The 20,031-nt window shown below is 46.6% G+C and overlaps 1 protein-coding gene across 1 annotated transcript in view; it reads right to left on the reverse strand.

Annotated features, from left to right (window-relative positions):
• Window positions 1–11,219: 11,219 nt before the first annotated feature.
• Window positions 11,220–20,031, reverse strand: part of LOC135369101 (arrestin homolog) — a gene marked incomplete at its 5' end in the record, with an annotated part of 36,182 nt that continues 27,370 nt past the window's right edge. The window contains one exon of the mRNA XM_064602764.1: window positions 11,220–13,063. Coding sequence (XP_064458834.1) covers window positions 12,348–13,063 — 716 coding nt within the window. The remainder of the gene's footprint in view (window positions 13,064–20,031) is intronic.

Raw genomic sequence — 20,031 nt, forward strand, 5'->3', positions numbered from 1 at the left:
TCACGCACCTGGCCTGTGTCAACATCTCCTAGATAGTAGATAGCCTGCGCACTGGCCAGCTCACGGAGGCCCTCGTGATCGAGCTTTGCGAGCTGCTTCGACCTTTTCTCTTGTCGCTCTTTCATTGACGTCATAGCAGCATCCACAGCCGGCATTCCTGCGCCACGCTATGTCACGTGAGGCGCAGGCCTTCTGCTATCTAGGAGGTGCTGCCTGTGTGTGGCTGTTGACGTCACTGAAGGAGCGAAGAACAGAAAAGCTCACTCATGGAAAATGTGTGGCCAGGTGCATGACGTTATTGGAAGCGTCTTCTCTGTAATCTAGAATATGTTGACTAAAGCGATAAATCAAAATGGAGAGTTTTAGATAAGAAAGAGTGACGGATCTGGCAACACACAGGGCCGTCGACAGAGACGAAACACGGGACCAAGTGCTGGAATGCAGGTAGGCTTTTTCTGTTTCGCTCTCACACATCATCACGACAACCATAAGCATGTACAAAATAGGGCTTTTTGAAACACGCGTTTTCGTGCAGCCTATTGTTTAAAAACCAAGAGCGGCGCAGCTGGTACGTTCGTTCAAAACGTTTTCCAAGCTGGGGCAAACACAATCCAACGACAACTTTATTTTAATGGTCATGACTGGGGAGTTTAATCGCCAGGAAATGTTCTACTACACTGCTGGCGCTGAAATAGAATAATGAGTCATAGCGAAGACCCTACGGTGCCTTAAAAGCAAATCTGAGAAAAACGTTTTCCCGAGATTTCGTCCGAAAAGCAAGAAAGTTAACTCAGCTTTTCTGGGCGCCTCAACAGTACAATATGTGTGTCGTGTCCCATTTGAACGTACTACCTTGCATGACTCGATATTACCTGTCGCAAAGCACCGAACGGCGCTTCTTTAACGTGCACTGGAATCGTCGAGGAGTGAGGTACCAAGTTGCAGGCGGATTGGAACCTGCTACCTTGAAATTGGTAAGCAGCGGATCTACTGAAGCGCCAAAGCAAGGATTTCGACCACCTGAGCCGGAAATCTCCTACACATGGTGCTAAAAGAAATGTTTACCTCCCTCACATTGCTACCGTCCTCGGCCGGGCTTGAAACCGCGATCATGAGATCAGCAAGTCAGCAGGTTACCGACTGCCCTACCGAGACCGGCGATTGTAGTTGTTCATGTCATCTGATTTCAGTTGTCTTCTAAAGAGGGACGTTGCTATGACGACATCACCTTGTCTTTTATATAAAAAATGAACATTTGCTGACGGCATTTCTTTCTTTTTTGCACTGATTATTTTTACAATGTTGGCTTACAATAGGAAGCAAACTAAATGACCATTAATGTGAATGGCAGTAAAACACAGTTATCTGTGGACGGCACGAAGTGAATGTGCCACCGTAGGTCACTTTGCCATCAACACTTGCGTGGTATACTAAGTTTGATATTAGTTTACTCCAAACCTTTTCCGCTTTTAGTAATGTTACTCTGCATTAACTTCTTTGACACTCCCCTCACAAAATCTTTCTCTATCCGATGTTGGGTAAAATCAATTTCTTAACTTAAGAACTGCGTTGTTGCTCCACGAGTGTAGCACCTTTCCGATTTCGACTTTTCAGGAAGCGTCTAAGCCGTTGCTGGGATATGTATGCTCGTAGCCATATGGCATATAACCTACCTCTTCTTGCGCACTTGTAAATCGAGTTTCTTGAAAACATAGTAGAAAGTTGACTCATCTCATTTATATTGAACGTATCGGGTGACGTTTCGAAATAGAAACTAAAATATTGTTTTGAGTGGATAGCAGCAAAAAGTGTATACCTCCAGCAATTTAGGGCGTGTGGGCTTCCGCCGGTCGATTCTTGTTCGCTTTGCCGATCGGTGCGTCGCTATCGGGAAACGTTGTTTTGGTTCAGAAAACATTTATTTGTTTTTTTTTGTTTTTTTTTATTTTGGTTTGAACCTGTTGGACCTGAATATAAGTGCTTCAAGAGTTTCAGAAAGAGCCACTACTTCCGATGTGACTCTATGGAGTATTATGCCATCATTGACTGAGTAGTGCAGTAAGGACGAGGACATTCTGACGAGGACTGTCCTCGTCTGTCCCCTATCTTCGTCTGGACTTTCTAACTGCGCTGTTTAATGAATGCTTCTACCACCTAGCCTAATCACCCAATCTTCTACACTTCTGAATAGTATATGAATCCTGAAAAATAAAGAAGGCTGGATGCTCCAAGTGCATGAACACAACGTCATCTGCGGAGAGATAGTCTCCGAGAGAACGCCAGCGCCACGGCGGAAAAGTTTCGTGAAATTAGGGCCGTCATTAAGCGAGCAGAGTTCGGTGTCTTCGTGAGCCGGTCCACACTGAAATGAACGCCATCGCCGCCAATGGATCCAGCGGCGTTAGTCGAACGGCGAGGGCGACCACTTTTTGTAGAAACCTGCCAGGGGGCGCTGCGCGGAGGCTTGCCGTAGTCGTCTACGTCACGACTATCCTGGGCCACAGGGTACTGTGCCGACATATGTAAAGCGTCTCAGGAAACCCCGGGAAAACACGCGGATTCGAACGGTGTGGAGCGCCATCATTGTGTCAATGGCATATACTAGAGGTGTCACCTTTGGTTGTGGTTAAGCTTCGTTAAGCAACGAAGAGGAACGATAATTAAAAGTCAGCATAGTTTTATCCGCCTCGTGTTTAGTCCAGAACACACATCGTCAACCCCTTCCTCGTCTTTCTCGTTTCATCTTCGTCCTCCAGTCGTTCATTTCCAACAAATTCCCCGAAATGACGGAGTCATTTTATTCACCGGTCACATCCAAAGGAAACAGCAACTGCTTCAGCGTAACACCACCTGGCAGTCTGAGCCTCTTCCGGTAAAGCACTTTTCCACTCTCGCCATCTTCCACAGTTGGCGTGGATGGAAACTTTCCTGTAGCAAGACGGTGCTGCCTTCTTCAATTGCATTTGGCTTGCCTTTTCTGTCTGATTGCATTTTGAGTTCGGCCAAATATTCTTTGGAGCACCTTCTCCAGAAGATGGCTCGAAGGCTTTGCCTATCAGTCTAACACTTGCGTAGATTAATATGAGAATTTTTTTGTGTTTCTCTCCCAGTCAGATTCGGCAGTGGAGTCATTCTTCTGCCTGTTAAAAATGTGCAGGGCAAAGTGGTTCCGGTTCCTCACACTTGTGCCCTTTACTCGAAAAAGTAATTGATTACCCTTACCGTTACTTCTACGGGTAAAGTAATTCATTTCCGTTACCAATTATTCGACCCCAAATGTAATTGAGTAATGAGTTGAAAAGTAAAGCGTTACTCCGGTCGTTACTTTGCATTCACGAAAAAGTAATCAATTCTGAGTAATCGATTACTCAGAAAAGTAACTGATTACTCGAAAAATTACTCAAAACGTAATTGATTACAAGTAACGCAATTACTAGTAACGCTTTACGCACAAGTCTGCGGTTCCTGTGGTCCTTCGTAAAAGTTGTGCGTTAGAGGCCACGAGTTGAAAACTGCCTAACACAGGTATGTTGCAAGTTCTTCGCCTGGTAAACACTTCGATCCCAGTGGTTTCTTTAGTGCCAGCTTGGTGGATCCCATCTGGGTGCTCTTTCCACTATGAACTTCCACTGGATCCCTCGGTTGACAATGTAATCCTGTACGGTAGAGCTACGAATGATCTCTCACAGAAGTCCGAGGTCTTTGTTGGCTCGCTTGAAAGATAAACAATTGCTGGTACCACACGCCTTGACACAAATCTTCTGAAGCGCAACATAAACTTATCTGTGGACATGTCGCTCACCAACTCGAGGTGGATTGCTCCAATTACTCCGCAGGTAAACAGAACAATATAAGACTTATACACGGTGCGTTTGCCTTTCACGAGCAGTGGTCCTCCAAACTCTAATCCTGTAACTTCAAAAGGCAAGGCCTTCTGTCCTTTGGCAGGGGAGGTAGAGGTTCTTCCGCTGGACACGCATTAAAGCGCTGCCATGTGATGCAGCGTTTGATCGCTTTCTATATCAGCTACCAACACCCAATATCTGTCTTTCAGCTGAATTAATGTATCTCTCACACCACTGTGCAATACTTGCCGATGACATCCCCACACCAACCACTTGGAGAGATGATGACTTTTAGGGGAGCACAATAGGGTGCCGTTCATCGAACGGTTTCCCGCTCAGCTGCAGTCGTCCGGCAATCCTCAAAATACCGTCAGAGTCCGTGAATAATGACAGAATTCGCAGCGGGGAGTTCATAGGCGGTTTCCTCCCCTCTTTTACGCACTTGATCTCATTTGAGAAGGATTGTTCTTGGACAAATGTAACCCAATACTTCTCAGCTTCTTGGACCTCTTCAGCAGTAAGCTTACCTGAGACTTAATTGCTCCGTCGAAAATTGCTCACCTAACGGTGCACCCTGTTATTCTCGTAATTCTAAATATACCACTGTATGCTTCCATGCCGAGTAGAGCTTCGCTCGGTGCCTCAGTCGTTGACGTCGACACTCCTCACATCACATTTCTCTATCTGCAGGTCTTCGACCGTTTCGGGAAGCCAGTTGTCTAGAGACTTACGTAGCCATTCTGGTCCAGTCCACCAGAGAGCTAGAAACCAGTTGGGAGGCTGTAATCCCTCTGGTTAGTAAGTCTGCTGAGTTCTCTCAACCCTAGACAGTGACGCCAACGAGATCGATCTGCATGTCTCTGAATTTCTAACGCTCGTTTCTTCACAAACGGTTTCCGTTTGTTGGCGTCACCTTTGATCTAATGTATGGCAATAGTAGAGTCGGACAAAAAGTGTACCTCTTCCAAGGTAATCCTTACATGTCACCGTAAATATGAATACAAAGTAGATGGCAAAAGACATGCCATCAGCTCCAATCTAGCCAGCGTCAACGTCTTCAGAGGAGCAATCCTGGGTTGATGTGGTGCTTCTTTGTGCGTCTGTCATGCTCAAATATGCTACAGTTTCGTAGGCGACTGGGCTTGCATTCGCAAAGACATGTAGTACGTATACGTATGGCGGGTCTTGTACACCTTCGCAGATGTACGTGGCGAGGTACTTTTATTCCTCGTAGCTCTCCGATTTCTAAGCACGAGTTTTTCAAATCACGATCAATGTTTTCTTGTAAAGACTCGGCCCAGTCGATCTTCAGTATCCAAAGCTTCTCAAACAATGCTTTGGCTCGCACGAGGAACCATCCATCCATCCATCCATCCATCCATCCTAGTGGGTCGTAGACACTCGCCACTGTCCTTAGCATTGTCTTTTTTGTGTATGCACCGTCCAAATTGCTACAGAGTTCGTTGCCTACGGTGATTGCAAGTTTGTCGTCGAATCGGTCCCAAACGATTCCTAGAACCTCAAGCACTCCTACCACATAACCGAGGTGCTTCGTATCGACGGCATCCGCTTCGAGATGTCCGCGCAGGGATGCACTGTTAGATGCTCATTTGTGCAGTTTCATTGATGCCTGTGACAGAATGTAATTAGCATCTTCATACAGCTTAAAGGCTTTCTCGTCATCACCACCTGTTAGTAGATCATCAACGTACAGACTGTCTTGTAGCATCTTCGCTGATGTTGGGTACTTGATTTTCAGTTCTTTTAGGCGGTGTCGCAATGTTGCTGCTAATAAGAAAGGGCATGATGTTGTTCCGAACGGAACTCTTCTCATCTTGAATGTTACCATTTCTGGCACGTTCTTCTCATCTCGAGGAATAGTATTGTACCATATGAACCTTAGGGCATCCCTGTCGCTTTCTCTCACTTCTATCTGAAGGAATGCTTTTTCCGTGTCGGCCACCCGTGCGACTCGGTGACTCCTGAAGTTTAACGGAAGTGCCACCAAATCTGCAGTTAAATTAGGGCCACTGTCGAGGTTTGCGTTGAGGGATGCGTTGATGATCCTGAGGCGTGTGACAATGCGTCAATGACCACTCTAAGTTTGGTTGTGCTGCTCGATTCTCGTACTACTGCTTGATAGGGCATATACTATACGAAATTTGTCGTCTCAGCCTTGTCGTCCACTACGTCGGCCATGCCGTTGACGAAGTACTCTCGGATGACCTAATCATATGCTTCAAGCCATTGTGGTACTTTCCGTAGCTTTCTCGTCAGCTGGTGGAGTCGCATCGTTGCCACGTCTGTATTGCTTGTAATGTTGACGTGTGACTTCAACGTTAAGGCTACCTGGTACCGGCCATTGCTGTGTTTTACAGTCTGATCGAAGAACTCTACTACAGCATCACCTTCAATGTGATCAATGGCAATAGCCTGAGAACACGCTTCACAGTGCTCAGATCCTGGAATTGGACCATGTGCCCAACCAAACATCGTTTCAATGGCTCGTGGCTTTCCTTCTAATTTTCTCGGCCTAGCCGTTGTCACGGTGCAATAGTGTTCGCATCTGATCAGAAGATCGATGCTAACTGGACCTCCTTGACCCGATGAGTCCCCCATCTTGCAACCGAGCTCCGACAACCTTCTATCCACCAGATATGTTGGACTTGGATTTACCAGGTTAAAAATCCTCTCAATCTCAACGGCTTCGATTTTTAGCAACTTGCCGTCTTCTCTCTCCAGTCGGACGATTACCCGCGCGAAATCTCTCTCCATTTGATATCCGCCGAAAGCTCCAACTGTCATTTGTTTCTTTACGACTACCCTATACCTCAATTTCCTTGAAAGACCAATGCCGATGAAGGATCGCTGGCTGTCAAGAAGTGCTGGCGTTTCTTCACGTTGAGCTTCTCCGTGCCACCACACTGTGACCGTGGCAAGTAACACCGCAGGCTTTTCTGAAGTGTCACTACATTCCAAGTTTACCGGAGCGCTGATGGTGGTCTCATTCGAGTTTCTGTTGTCCCTAAGAAAGCCGGGATCGCACATGACCGTTGTATGTCGACCTTCGCATTTCCTGCACTCTATCTTGCCGTAATATCGTATATCGTCTTGTACATCGGAAACACCTGCTCACTGAGCGCTGCAGGTTTTTCTTCGCTTCTAGTGACATGTCTGTGTCACATTCGATTGTAGCGTGACTTCTGCTTTTGCAGAAAAAGAAGTCTATGTTCGTAGTCTGCTGAAGAACTGCGTCGGAGGACGGGAAATTTCGACAACTCCGGTGTTTGACCTTGTCGTTTCGTCTGTTGTGTCCATCGAGATTTGCCGACTTCCAAGTACTCGCGGTTATGGGCTTCCACACTTGCAAAGTCGAGTAACAGTGTAAATGCTGACGATATCACGATACTGCGTGACCGCCACCTTACGTACTGACTTCTCCTGACTCCGTCGTCTTGCTTCGTTGCTCACTAACCACTTATTGAAGTCGAGAAGCAGGTCTCTCGGTAGCGCCCGTTGAACGTCCGTGTAAAGAACGTCTCTCGTCGCCTTCCCAGAGTTTCCAGTCCTCTGACGTGTGCCCTCACATTGTCATAAAGGCATCGAAGACCTCTGGTATCCTCGGCCGAGAGCACCGGGTGTAAATAGACAAGTTGCCTCATATAGCCCTGCACAAGCAATTCTTCATCCCCGAAAAGTCGCTTCAGGAAATCAATTGCGTCCTTTATAGCATTTCGCAGTTGGAGGAAGACCCCTTATCGCCGCTGCAGCGTCAAATGTCAGCATCCACTGCGATAATTTAATTTATCCACTTCCGTTAGGTCGTCGTCATTATGTACGACGCCTTTAAACTGTTCCCAAAACTGCTGCCAAGCACTTCTTTCGCCGTTAAACTTGAGCAGTTCAAGCTTAGCCAGTCTCACTTTCGTTCTACCATGCGGCAATGTTGATGACTCCCGTACAATTCGATCAGAACCATCCAATACTTCCCATTTGTGGATCAGCTTAGCTAAACACGATATCAGTTTGTCGTTGTATTGAAACACTTGTTCGAATTCCGATTCTTCGTCGCATTCTGGAAGGTCCTGTTCGATTTCGTCATTTCGGCGTTCAACTCTACTTTCAAAGCTTTGAGTCTATCTTCGAAGACGGAAGAAGATTTTTCTTGAGGGAGACATAGCAGGTATTTGAACAAGGTGTTTCTATCGTTTCTCTCCACCGCTCTGAACATGCCTGACAGCTCAGACCACGGCGACAAGTCATTGCAAATCGTCGACAGCATTCCGTGCAAGACGGACAGGAGCGCGTGAACGTAATAGATTCGCAATAGTCGCAATAGGTTATCGGGGTCGATAGTTCTGTGTTCTCAGTGCTTCTCGCTTAGTGAGAAAAGAAGGAGAGTCCCACAGATGACTCATCAGGTTCATGTTACAACCTACAGTCCAACCTACTGTATTTGCTGGCGGGATTACGGAAAGATAGTCCACATGAAGGGAGAGAGGACAGTAGACTCGGAAATACACTACACGTGTTGCGGAAAAAAAATCCTAGAGATAAGATGGCTGTCAATTTGAATGTGCAGAGGGCAGTTAGTTTTGTATTCCCGAACAATGTTGGTTATTTGGTCTCAAAGTAGTCGATTACCTGGTAATTGACTACTGAAAATTATAATTGAATTACTCAAAAAATACCTGGCCAGAAAAGTAATGGATTACGTTGCAAATTACTCAAAAAGTAATTGATTACAAGTAACGCAATTACGCGTTACGTACGAGTCTGGTTTTAGGAATCGCTTTGTTCTGCCAAACTGTCGGATGCAGGCCGATTATTGCCGAACATTATTTGTTTTTAGTGCCTTGAGACTTCGCTTTTGGTGACAAGCTCGGTGGTGATGTTCCCATTTATTCTTTCAAAGCGTTTCAAAGCGTCGAGGTTAGTGTAGTTTCCCTTTCTTTTATTAATAACGCGTCCTGGAGTAGCCAGTCCCGAGTGGCTCGAGACTACCATCTCCATTTTTTTCTTTTAAAATCAATCAATCATTGCCGAACAGGATTTTCACCAAAAGGACCTTGATTGAAGAATCACGTTGAGCGGGAGTGATCTCATATGAACAACCAATCAACAACCAATGTGCATCGCCTTTATTTCATATCGTGATATGTAACATGTTCCGCATACAAAATTATCCATATGGATGATCACATCAGACGTACACGAAATCTCTCAAGCTCAAAAGAACCGACTTTCGAGGTTAATTATTCATATGCAGTGTGTTTTGTACATGCTGAGAGAACCCACCTAGTGACATCATTTGAATAGCTTTGATACAAAAAAATAGCATGCCCTTGAGATGGCCACATGAAGTGGTTTTAATGGAGAAAATCTTGTTGTTAAGCGGCTGGAGGTCCTTCAAAAGTACAAATGGATTGATTCTCATTGGGAAGTTTTAGAAGAGGGGCGCAACGCGAGAGTTTCTCAAACCCAAAACGTGTGACTCCACCAAGCGGAAGGACTCTGAGTGCGCGTTTGCATACTCCCCCCAACAGACGGTTGCTCCTTTGTGTCTGCTTGGGTTCCAAAACTGTTCCTGTAATAGAAACAGCGGCAAGCCGGTCTCGTCACCACCTGAAATAAAAGTGATCTTCAGTCAAGTCCGATTTTTAAAGTTGGGAGCGAAATCTGTCGTTCCTGGCAGTGTGTTGTGCAATTGCGTCGACATCTGACCCCCCCGAAGCAATCCAATTTTATCCTATGGAAACGCTGAGACTGTTCAAATGAATCCACTCGATTCCTAAAGGACACAAAAAAGTAAATCTGCGAGCAAATTTCGGGGTTCGTTTTATATAGTCTGACTTTGTGGTGACTTCAATCCCCATTTTTGCTTCTGCTATCACATCACACCACAGAGTTTTATGGAAGAGATTGTCGTGCATACGTCGTCAGAATTAAAACATGGGCCAAAGAATATTAGAAGGGAGGCTGCGACCCCATTCTCGAATTAACTGTATTCAGACATCATGCAGGTAGTGTTCTGTCGCAGTTTTGGAAATGTTGCCAAATGCAATAAATGAAAAGCCGCAACACGTACTTCCAAAAAAGCTTGCCACTTTTGGGCGCAAAACGACATCATTCACAGCGTCAAATATTCTACACAAGAAATAAAAGTGAACTGGTGTGTATTTGAGTGGACAGCCATTTATTATCTGTCTGTATTCCCGTTCATTTCATTCACATCATCACCTAATGTACCGAATTCCTGCTGTGAATCAATCAACAACAACTTTATTTTGAGATGATGAATGGAGAGTTTCAACTCTACACCATTGCAGGTGGTGATGTGGGGTACCGTAATGTGGGGAATGAAATAATGAGCGCCTTCACGATAAGGTCTTATCGTGATAAGGTGGGTCTTATGGTGTTTAAAACGGCCAAAAGAGCTTTGAGGACAGAGCGTCGATGCCGGGGACCAAGTAATTTTTATAGGGAGAGGGGGCGAGAGTTGAGCTGATTAAGAAGACCCAGAGAAGGTTGGTAGTGTGGGCAACAGTGAATCAGTAACTGTCCATGCGGTCTGGTATTTGTTTATCGCTGTTTATTGAATGGCAGCACCGGCAATGGAGCTTTGCAATAGCGTTTCTTACCACAGAGGGCTTTTCATGAACAACCCCTCGGACGGGACCGGTTCTGCATTGACAGTACTTGACAAATCTTATTTTCTATGTACGTTGTAATCCGGAGAGACAATATGTTTGTGGACTTATAAATGTAAAAATATAAATAAAAAATATATAAATATATATATATAAATATAAATATGGAATGTGGAATTATAAAAGCTACGAAGTTGTCTCAATGAGAACATCTGATCTCTTCGGTCGCCTGATACCAAAGCCGTTTTCAGAACAAAAATCCGTTCGATAGATCGTTCACAAAAAAAATCGTGAAGGAACACCTTTTTTTTTCTTTATTTTGTTCATTGCGCATCTTCGAAGACGCGTATTTCCTTCATTCCCAATGTGAGAGAGTGAAAGAGCACAGTGTCGCCTCATGCGTCGAAGATGAGTTTTAACTTGCGGAAACAAAACAAAAAGAAATGTATGGGGTGACTCTATCGCAACTGCCCTTATCTTGGGTTGCTATTTCTGTTTTCTTTTAATCTTTTTCCAGGACGCAAGAGGCGATAGTGTGCTCTTTCGTCGTCACGTTTTGGGGGTGAAGGAAAGACGCGCCTCTAGAGATGCGCAACGAACAAAATAAAGAAAAAATAGTGTTCCTTCACGAATTTTTTGTGAACGATCTATCGAACGGATTTTTGTTCTGAAAACGGCTTTGGTATCAGGCGACCGAAATGATCAGATGTTCTCATTGAGACAACTTCGTAGCTTTTATAATTGAAAAGTTAGAAAATTAATTACCGCTAATTAATTAACAAGGGGCGATGAAAAAACTATTTTTGGATAGACCACACAACTGCTAAACACGTACATTTGTGTCCAGCACTCCGTCTTTTCCCCTGGCCCTTTTTCGGTGGGACACCCTGTATACAGGTTTTCCCGCCCGTTTTAGTCCAAGTGCCATCTGAATTATTCCATGGTTAATGCGAGGAGTTGGGCGAGTTGTTACATACTCAAAACGATACAGCGCAACAACGAGGACATGAAGGATCAGACAAACACAGGTGTTAATCCATGGTGTTTTTAAGCGTGTATTCACACGAGGGATATTCTGTTTCTCAACCGAGGTTCCGCGAACAGTTCTTCCTACCAAGGCTCGCTCACGGACCGTGCTCGACACTCCATCGTTGGCCGCAGGACCAGGTTGAAAGTGGAGAGAATTTCTCCATACCACGCTTTTCCCTTGTGTTTCGAATGCATTGCAAGCAAACTTGGAGAATCCATCTACCTCGCACCGTCTATGGACCGACATGTGGTGGCGCAGTCCTGAGTATTTGAAGGTAATGGAGCTCCTGGCTGTACCTTTACACCAGGCCTCTGAAAATTAGATATGAATTTTACGTACATTTTTACGCCATTATTTTAACTTGACCATTGCAATTTTAAACTAGTCTGCTTCATACGCTACTGTTTGGCGCATCATAGTCACAATCCCTTTTGCTTTGCAAAAGAAAAACACCATCATAACGTGACGTCATATTTCAATGGCACAAATTCTGTAGAATTCTGAAGGCAAGGCACGAGAGTCAAGGGTGGCGATTTAACAGATATTCATCGCCTCTTACATAGATTACAGTATGCACAAGGAAAACAGATAATTAGAACATATGCACTCTGCAAATACGGTCACCCCTCTGAAGAGACGTCGAATATGAAACAGAATAGCGCAAAATTCAAGCTGCTTTAAACGACGCGGTTTGTGTAAATTTGGTCCCTTATTTCATATTCTAACTTTTAGTGAATCATGACAACACTCCTAGAAACCAAAGTGTCTCACATTCTGTCCTCTCTTGAGAATCGCGTACAAGTGAAAGAATTGTCACTCCAGTTAGCTTATGTCCGTCACTTCCGGCGAATGAACCACGAGGCGCGAAATATCTTCCGAAACACAATCCGCGTCTTTTGGTATGGGTGGCCTAACGACCCCTTCGGGAGGCCTTCGCTGTACAACTTTGAAAGGCAGTCTAAGAACAATGGGACGATCAATGCAGCTAAGGATCGCTTTGACTTTCACTTCATAACTGACGTTAACACCGTACGGATTCTTGTCCTTTGGATTGGCCAGAAGGGTCGTGGAGGAGAGGTTGTAGCCTTCTGCATCGTGGAACTCGCTCTCGATGGCCAGTGCCACGGGGAACTTTTCGCAGCTCTCAAGACGAACCATGAACTCCCTGGACAGACTGGCCCCGGGCAGGACGGCGCGGCCCGTCCCAGTGTCTCCGCTGCCGACGATGTTCTTGAACCGGCCATGGGTGAACATGCACACGTGAACGTGCTGTAGCACGGCCACCTTAACGCGCTGCACAGTCTTGGAGGAGCCGTTCTTGATGGCGACGTGGATATGGATTGCATCGCCTTGGTGGTACGTCTCCTTGTCCAGAGTTGCTTCCACGTCCAGGCGGCCAGGGCAGAGGACAAAGCTTTTGTGGGCACTCGCTGTCGGGGGTGGCGGTGACGGGACACCGGCTGGTTCGGCGTACTGGACACAGCGCAGTGCCATGCGGACGGTGTCACGTTTTTGGGGTTTCTCGTCTGAGCGCTCCCCTGCGGAAGATTATCACTTCGTTAACCACATTTCAAAGCAAACTCAGCTGTCTTAGAGATTACAACAGTTCGTCTGAGAAACCAGCTACATCAATCACACAAAACGCAGCCAAAGGCCATGCTGTGTAGCATTACACCTAGTAAGGCAATACATTATGCAATCACGTATTATAAGGAAATATTAGAAAAAGTGCACGGACAAGTGGAAATTTAGATGATTTCATATGGTTGACGAGTGTAAGAAATTTCATGATAGCAGTGGCTCGCGAAAAGAAAGAAACACGTAGAGCTTTTGGGCATTATCCATATTCTAGCGGAGAGGGGGACATGAAGCGTCTAAAACGGAGCTCTATATATGTGGAACGCACGGAGACTACATGGCAGACTACATTTTTCCATCTTGCATGCCCGCTGCAGTTTTCATTTTAGGGGTTTGAGACAGGGCTCTACTCTACAACTTTCTAATTTAAGGCTCCGATCCATTTTTATTAATTAACCAAGTCAATTATGAAAGCTCAGTAAGGCTGGTGCTGGCTGTTGAAACAATATTGTGTCCAAGTAGGCCATGTCGCGAATATGTATGTGTATGCATCGCAATTGTTGCGGTGAAACACGTCATCCCATCGTATATGCAGCGGAGTTTTCGAACGAAAAGTGAATCGTGAATTTAGGGCAAATTTTGAGCAACTCCTCGAGAAGCCACCTGTATAATACGCCTATAAATAAGGCACTTTCCATACACGCTACATTATTATTATTCATACTCTATCATAGAGCATGTGTGGAAAATCGTGCGGGGATAGACCGCATTGTTGACCACCTCAGTTTTGTAAAGGTTAGTTAGGAGTAGCGGTTACGTAGAGCACGTTGCCTATTTCCATTTAGCCTAATCCGATTAAGTTATCGGATTAAAGACGTGGGATAGCTATAACTGGCGCTAGTCGAAATGGGACTGTCGCGCAATCTAATTAGGCGAAACGGGACTGCCTGCAAGAGGGCGTTATTTACCCGTCCCCCACTATTAATGATTGAGGTCAGTAGTATAGAGCGGATCCCATTTGCCTGCAAAATCTGACAGGGGTGCTACCATCTACATATAATTACCGCCGATCAGCCGCACTGATCACCCGTACGTGACCCTGCAGTTCACCATGCGAACCCAGGCGAAAATCTAGGATGGTCCCAGAATGGATCCAATTGAATCTGTGCTGGCTCCGGTTTAATGTGGATGGTCCCAGCTAGATCCCCAAGTGATGGCGTGGCTGTTTCCACTTTGGTGAAAGCAGTGGTACCACTCTGGCCTCAGATGGTCCCAGAAGTTCCAGCTGGAGCTTCACAGGTACCATTTTGTTTCTAGAATGGTTGGGAGAGAATGGGACCACTGGATCAATTCCACTGAGACCATTCCAAGTGGGACCATTGCAAAACTGGTTCCATTTTCAACTGGTTCCAGCCACTAAATGGTCCCACATTCCAAGTCGGACTTGTCCAGTAAATTACTTTGAAATGGTCTCAGTCTAAATTTTGCCTGGGAAGAATACACAGATATACAGGGTGTTGATTTTTATCCTTTACAGAATTTTTATTTTAAAAAAAGCCATGAGAGTGGTACAGATGTCATTTTTGCATTATATTTATATTTATATATATATTATTCCAGAGAGCGGAACTAAACTCCCTGAATGAAGGTACATCCCCAAGAGCCGGGCTCACGATTCCTAATTCTCTCTCCTTACTCGCGTGGCCCGAAATGTCCTTGTCCTCCTGACGATCCCATCGTGCCCAGGTTTGTGGCTACAACGATGGCGGTTGTCCACAAGAATGGTGACCTTCGACGATGACAAGATCGCCAGGCTTCCGAGCCGTTGGAAATCCGTGAGCACCTTTATGCACAGAACAGAGCTGGACGAGATATTCTTTTTCCAGCGCTTCCAGAACACTTGAATGGCTTTCTGGCATCATTCGCTCTGTTTCCGTAACATCAACGGTGTGCTCTCTTATGGGACATTGCCGCTTCGACTTCGTGAGGGATGGTGACGAGTTCTTTGAATGGCTTGCAACTATGGCCAAGGGTCAGTCTTAGGGATGACTACACCGTGCGGATCATGCACTCCCACCACCCACCCCACTAGGGGGCAGAGGGCGAGTTAAACCTCCAAGCAATGCGGAGGTTTCTGGCAAGATCTTGGATGGATTCCGCAGACAGGAGAGTGAGGAGGTGAGCGCATCGGTGGAAAGCGCAGGCATTGTCAGAGTATACAAGTGATGGAACACCGCGTCGGGCGATGAAACCGTGGGAACCGCGAGAGCAACGACCCTATTCCTCCCTGGAACCGCCTGCCAGTTTCCCGACAGCCCTCTCACTAGCAGCCCGTATGATAAATCACCATCCTCACAACTGTCTGCTGTGTAACAGACCCTCTCACGCCATTCAAGATTGCCACGCCGCTGTGTCTTCCATTGACAAGCGTAGTCTTCTTTCAGCCAAGCGTTACTATTTCCGCTGCGGCAAATACAACCATGTCTCACGCAAATGCCAGTCCTTCAGGTCCCTGACATGTTCCACTTGTGCGAGCATCATCTTTCTCTCCTCTGCGACATCCAACGCACTAGTTCTGAACTCTCCTCCCACACCCACACCACGACGACTACGTGCACTCGCCCTGCCACATACGTCCTCCTCCAAACTGCTCGCGTTTGGGCACATGGATGTCAAGCCAACCATCTCGTCCGCGTGCTCTTCGATACCGGCAGCCATCGCACTTACGTTCGTCAGGACCTGTTCCACAGATTCAATTGTCCCATCTTTCAACTGAGGACCTCACCATGTACTCTTTTGGGCGAAGCAAGGCACCCACCAGATACAACTGCAGGAGGGTAGCCGTGTCCTTGACTAGTCAGCACACTCATTGTCTCCTTACTATACACGTCCCTGAAGTTCGAGAAGGTTGCTCTGTCACTACCCAGGCTCTGGACATACTGGCTCTGGACAAATTGTGTGACCTAATGCTTGCTGCCATGCCTACCGATAGCGTCGCCAACGCCTACATCAGTGTTTCCATTGGATCCTCTTGTCAGGCAACATTCACCGTCTCACCCATGTCCTCACCGCAGTCGAAACCTGCTCTGGATGGCTAGTCCAAGGAGCCCACCCAGTCCCTTGCCTCAGAAGAGGTGCCCAACACCGAAACGCTGACTACTTCTCTTCGATGCTGTTCGCGAACCGTAAAGGTCGCGACAGGACATATGGGAACAAATCCTCGCGGGGAACAACTACGAGCACAAAGGCGGAGAGCTGAACGAAAGGCTAGACGATCTGGGCTGTTTCAAGACATCATAGACGTCCGGCATGCTGCCAGGGTAGTACAGAAAGAACTAAAGAATGTTGACAGAGAGCGCTGGCGTCAATTCTGCGCAACGCTGTCACCTTTTACTCGCGCTGCTAGAGTGTGGAGCGTGGCCCGGAGTCTGAGAGAGAGACCCTCCCGCCCAAAAATCATTTGGGTGTGCTTGCGCTGTCTCTCATGTGGTCCGAGAACTCTGTTGCGCGGGACTTCTGCAAGATTGTATCCGCAAATTCGCAAGCTTCAAACACTGACGTATTCCGCGCTTTCACTTCCGAGATACAGGAGGCGATCTCATGAAGAGAACCAGTGGTGAACGAACAGATGGATATGGACTTCACATTGGGTGAATTCAGAGCCGCGGTGTGCCTGTCACGAGTACAATCGACGCCAGGTGGAGATGGAATCTCCTATCGAGCCATCCGAAACCTTAGCGACGACTGTGTTTCCTGTGTGATCCATGTCTTCAATACATCATGGAGAAGCGGTGAAGTGCCGCAGTCTTGGAAAGATGCCGTAGTAGTCCCGTTGTTAAAGCCTGGAAAGCATCCATCTGACCTGTCATCCTTTCGTCCAGTTAGCCTGACGAGTTGTCTTGGTAAAGTCTTGGAGCGAATTGTCTTGCATAGACTGGAGTGGTGGCTTGAGGGTCATCGTACCTTCCCCGAAGAGATAGCAGGCTTCCGTCGGAATCGTAGCTCCATAGACTCTGTTCTCGATCTCGTCACCATCGTCGAGCAAGCGAGGAGCCAGAAGAAAATAGTCATGCCAACGTTCTGCATCTATCGTTGCAAGCAGGCGTTCCCGACAGAATGTTCTTGTGGCTGGCTGATTTTTTGCGCCACAGAACTCTCTCTCTTCGCACAAAAGAAGGAGTCACTTCGAAAGTTGTCTTGACTCAGGGTGTACCACAAGGCAGCGTCTTAAGTCCTGTCCTTTTTTACCTTGTAATGGCAGGCCTAAAGTCCTGTATCGCCCCTAAAGTCAATATATCTATCTATGCTGATGACGTCTGCATTTGGACTGTTGGGAAATCGAGGCCTGCAATCCTACGCCGTCTTCAGCATTCCCTGGATAACATCGTGCGGTACCTAACGGAGGCAGGCATGGATATATCAACTGAGAAAACAGCAGGCATGGCTTTTACTCGGAAGCATATGCATCGGTATCAGCTCTTCCTTGGCGATACGCCTCTTAGGCAGGTAGCTCACTCTTAGGCAGGTAGCAGGCAGGTGTGCCCAACACTTCGATCTGACTTTCGAATCTTATTACCTTCCTCATCATGTAGTTATATGCCAAGATGCCGTGACAACGAAGGTTCGAGTAGTCTTCGACGCCTCCATGAGCGGCGAACTCTTTCTCATTCAGGTTCTGCAAAAAGACCCTAATCTCAACGCTGACCTCCTCATGCAACTGATCTCGTTCCGCTGCCATCCAGTCGTGCTGATTGCCGACATTCGCAAGGCCCATCTGCAGATTGCGATCAGTCTCGAGGATTGAGACGCCTTGCATTTCCTTTGGATTAAGAAGCTACCTTCAGCTCAAGAACCTCTGTTGGTATCCAGGAATGGCAAATGACTCGCGTTCCATTCAGCGCCTCTTTAGGTCCTTTCTTACTCGCCACTGCACTACGTCACCGTCTCGCAAGCGCCACTGATGGATACCCAGCTACCACCGAATGCTTAAAACATGCCTTTTATGTCGACGGCCTAATTGTTGAAGGAACCTTCGACGACAACGCTTTTCGACGTTATCAGGACGCCGTTTCCATCTTGGCCAAAGCTGGCATGGAGCTCCGTAAATGGGCGTCCAACTCCCCAACCATTAACAGTCAGTTTCTACACGATGGCTTTGCCTATGACAATGTGTGAACTCAGCCTATGACTCCGGTCGGTCTTAGGACTCCTCTGACATCGTCCCACCGACGAAATCACCTTCGATGTGGGTTCAGTCGTCGTGTATATCATGGACCACCCTATCACCAAGAGGACGCACTAGAGAGTTTGGCAATTAGGAGGAAGGTTGAAGTGCGTCATGCGACGTGAGAGTGTTGCTACGTGGAAGGAGGGAAGACACATGCGTATTTCGTACTTTGAGTGCCCTTTGTCCCTGATTTTTTTTTTCAGTTTGGCGATAACGCCCTCATATCACAGGCGGCTGTGTGTGATAAGCAGGCGATTCTGGTAAGGTACGCGGCAAAGTACGTGTCGACCAGCTGGCAGACTGCATCACAATGGCGCCTACCTCCTGGCTGATAAGTGGATTTCAATTGGATTCAGGCTTCTTGGGTGGTGCAACGACGTCTCTTACCCCAAAACAGGGGGGTGCGACACCCTCCTGGGCCCAATGGCATTCCTCATGCATTTTTCCAACCGCATAACTCCGCAAGGAATTGCTCAATTTGCATCATATAGGTCTTGAATTTAAGATCTCAATGGGTTCTAGTATTTAATCGTGCCAGAAATGCATCTTTCATGTTGGAAATTTTTTCGCAGACGTCAGAAATTGCGTTTCGCGCTTCCTTCATATTTGCTGGCTGGCCACAAAATAAATAGACCTAAGGTGAGAATTTTAATCCCATTAAGTTGTGGGATATCGGAACGGACGGGCTGACGCCCCGAGGTTGTGGGAACGTAGGTTTCCACAAGTACTAGAAAAATATGTCTAAAATCAATATGTCCCGAAAGAATTTGTTTATGTCGAAGCATAGAGTTGCTACACGGATTCTTGTGAGCAGTGGTTAGCGAATGCTGACCCGCTGGGATTTTGGCTGTGCGCGGTGGTGCCATCTATCTGCATGCCACAGAAATCAAGTGGGAAAAACCGGATGAATTGTCACAATCTGTCTTTTCGCATGTGATAATAAATGGAGTGTGGACGCGCAGCTGCCGCTCGTTATCTCGGAATCCTTCGTTTCGTGGTTGTGCTGTGCCTGCCAGTCGCGGTTTTTCGCAGAGCAGGAAACCTGTCTGCGGAAAATGGAAGAGACGCAAAGAACAAGCCCTGAAATTCTACAAGAGAAGGCATCTTTAAGTAGTACAATACTCTCACGAATCAAGCGACCTTTCATCGAGAGCTATCAGAAGCGACAGTAGGCAAGACGTGTCTGCAGGAACGTCTGGAACCGGACCCTGTGTTGTTGAAGGGCGAAGCATCGTGGACAATATGCACTTGTTCAACTAATTTCAAGCTTTGAGAATCCACAGCCCTTCCAACTGCATAGTTGCTGTCATGAAGATAACGTCAGAGAACAAAAATGGATCGCGGAGCAAAATTACGCTGCAATGCAAAATGTGCTTGCTGAAGGCCGTTACAGCTACTGAGGACCAACCAGATAGCATGTCAGATCGTATGGACGTGAACAGAGTGTAGCTGTATCCAATGTGCTATCCACTGGGTCTGGGTATACTTTGAGCGGTTCTATAATGCTTAGCTCCATCCAGAGCTTGTTGACCCACGCATACACGCAGTATGCAGATCAGGGACCCTGACCACAAGAAGAAATACAACACGCAGGAGAGGTCTTCGTAGTGCAACCATTTCGTCAGACTGTGTATATTCATATTGTTGTGCATGGTATATGCACTACAATTCCCTTTCCGTCACACAGCTCTGCATTGCTGT

Source organism: Ornithodoros turicata, chromosome 9 (assembly GCF_037126465.1).
Source record: "Ornithodoros turicata isolate Travis chromosome 9, ASM3712646v1, whole genome shotgun sequence".
NCBI classification, from domain to species: Eukaryota; Metazoa; Arthropoda; class Arachnida; order Ixodida; family Argasidae; genus Ornithodoros; species Ornithodoros turicata.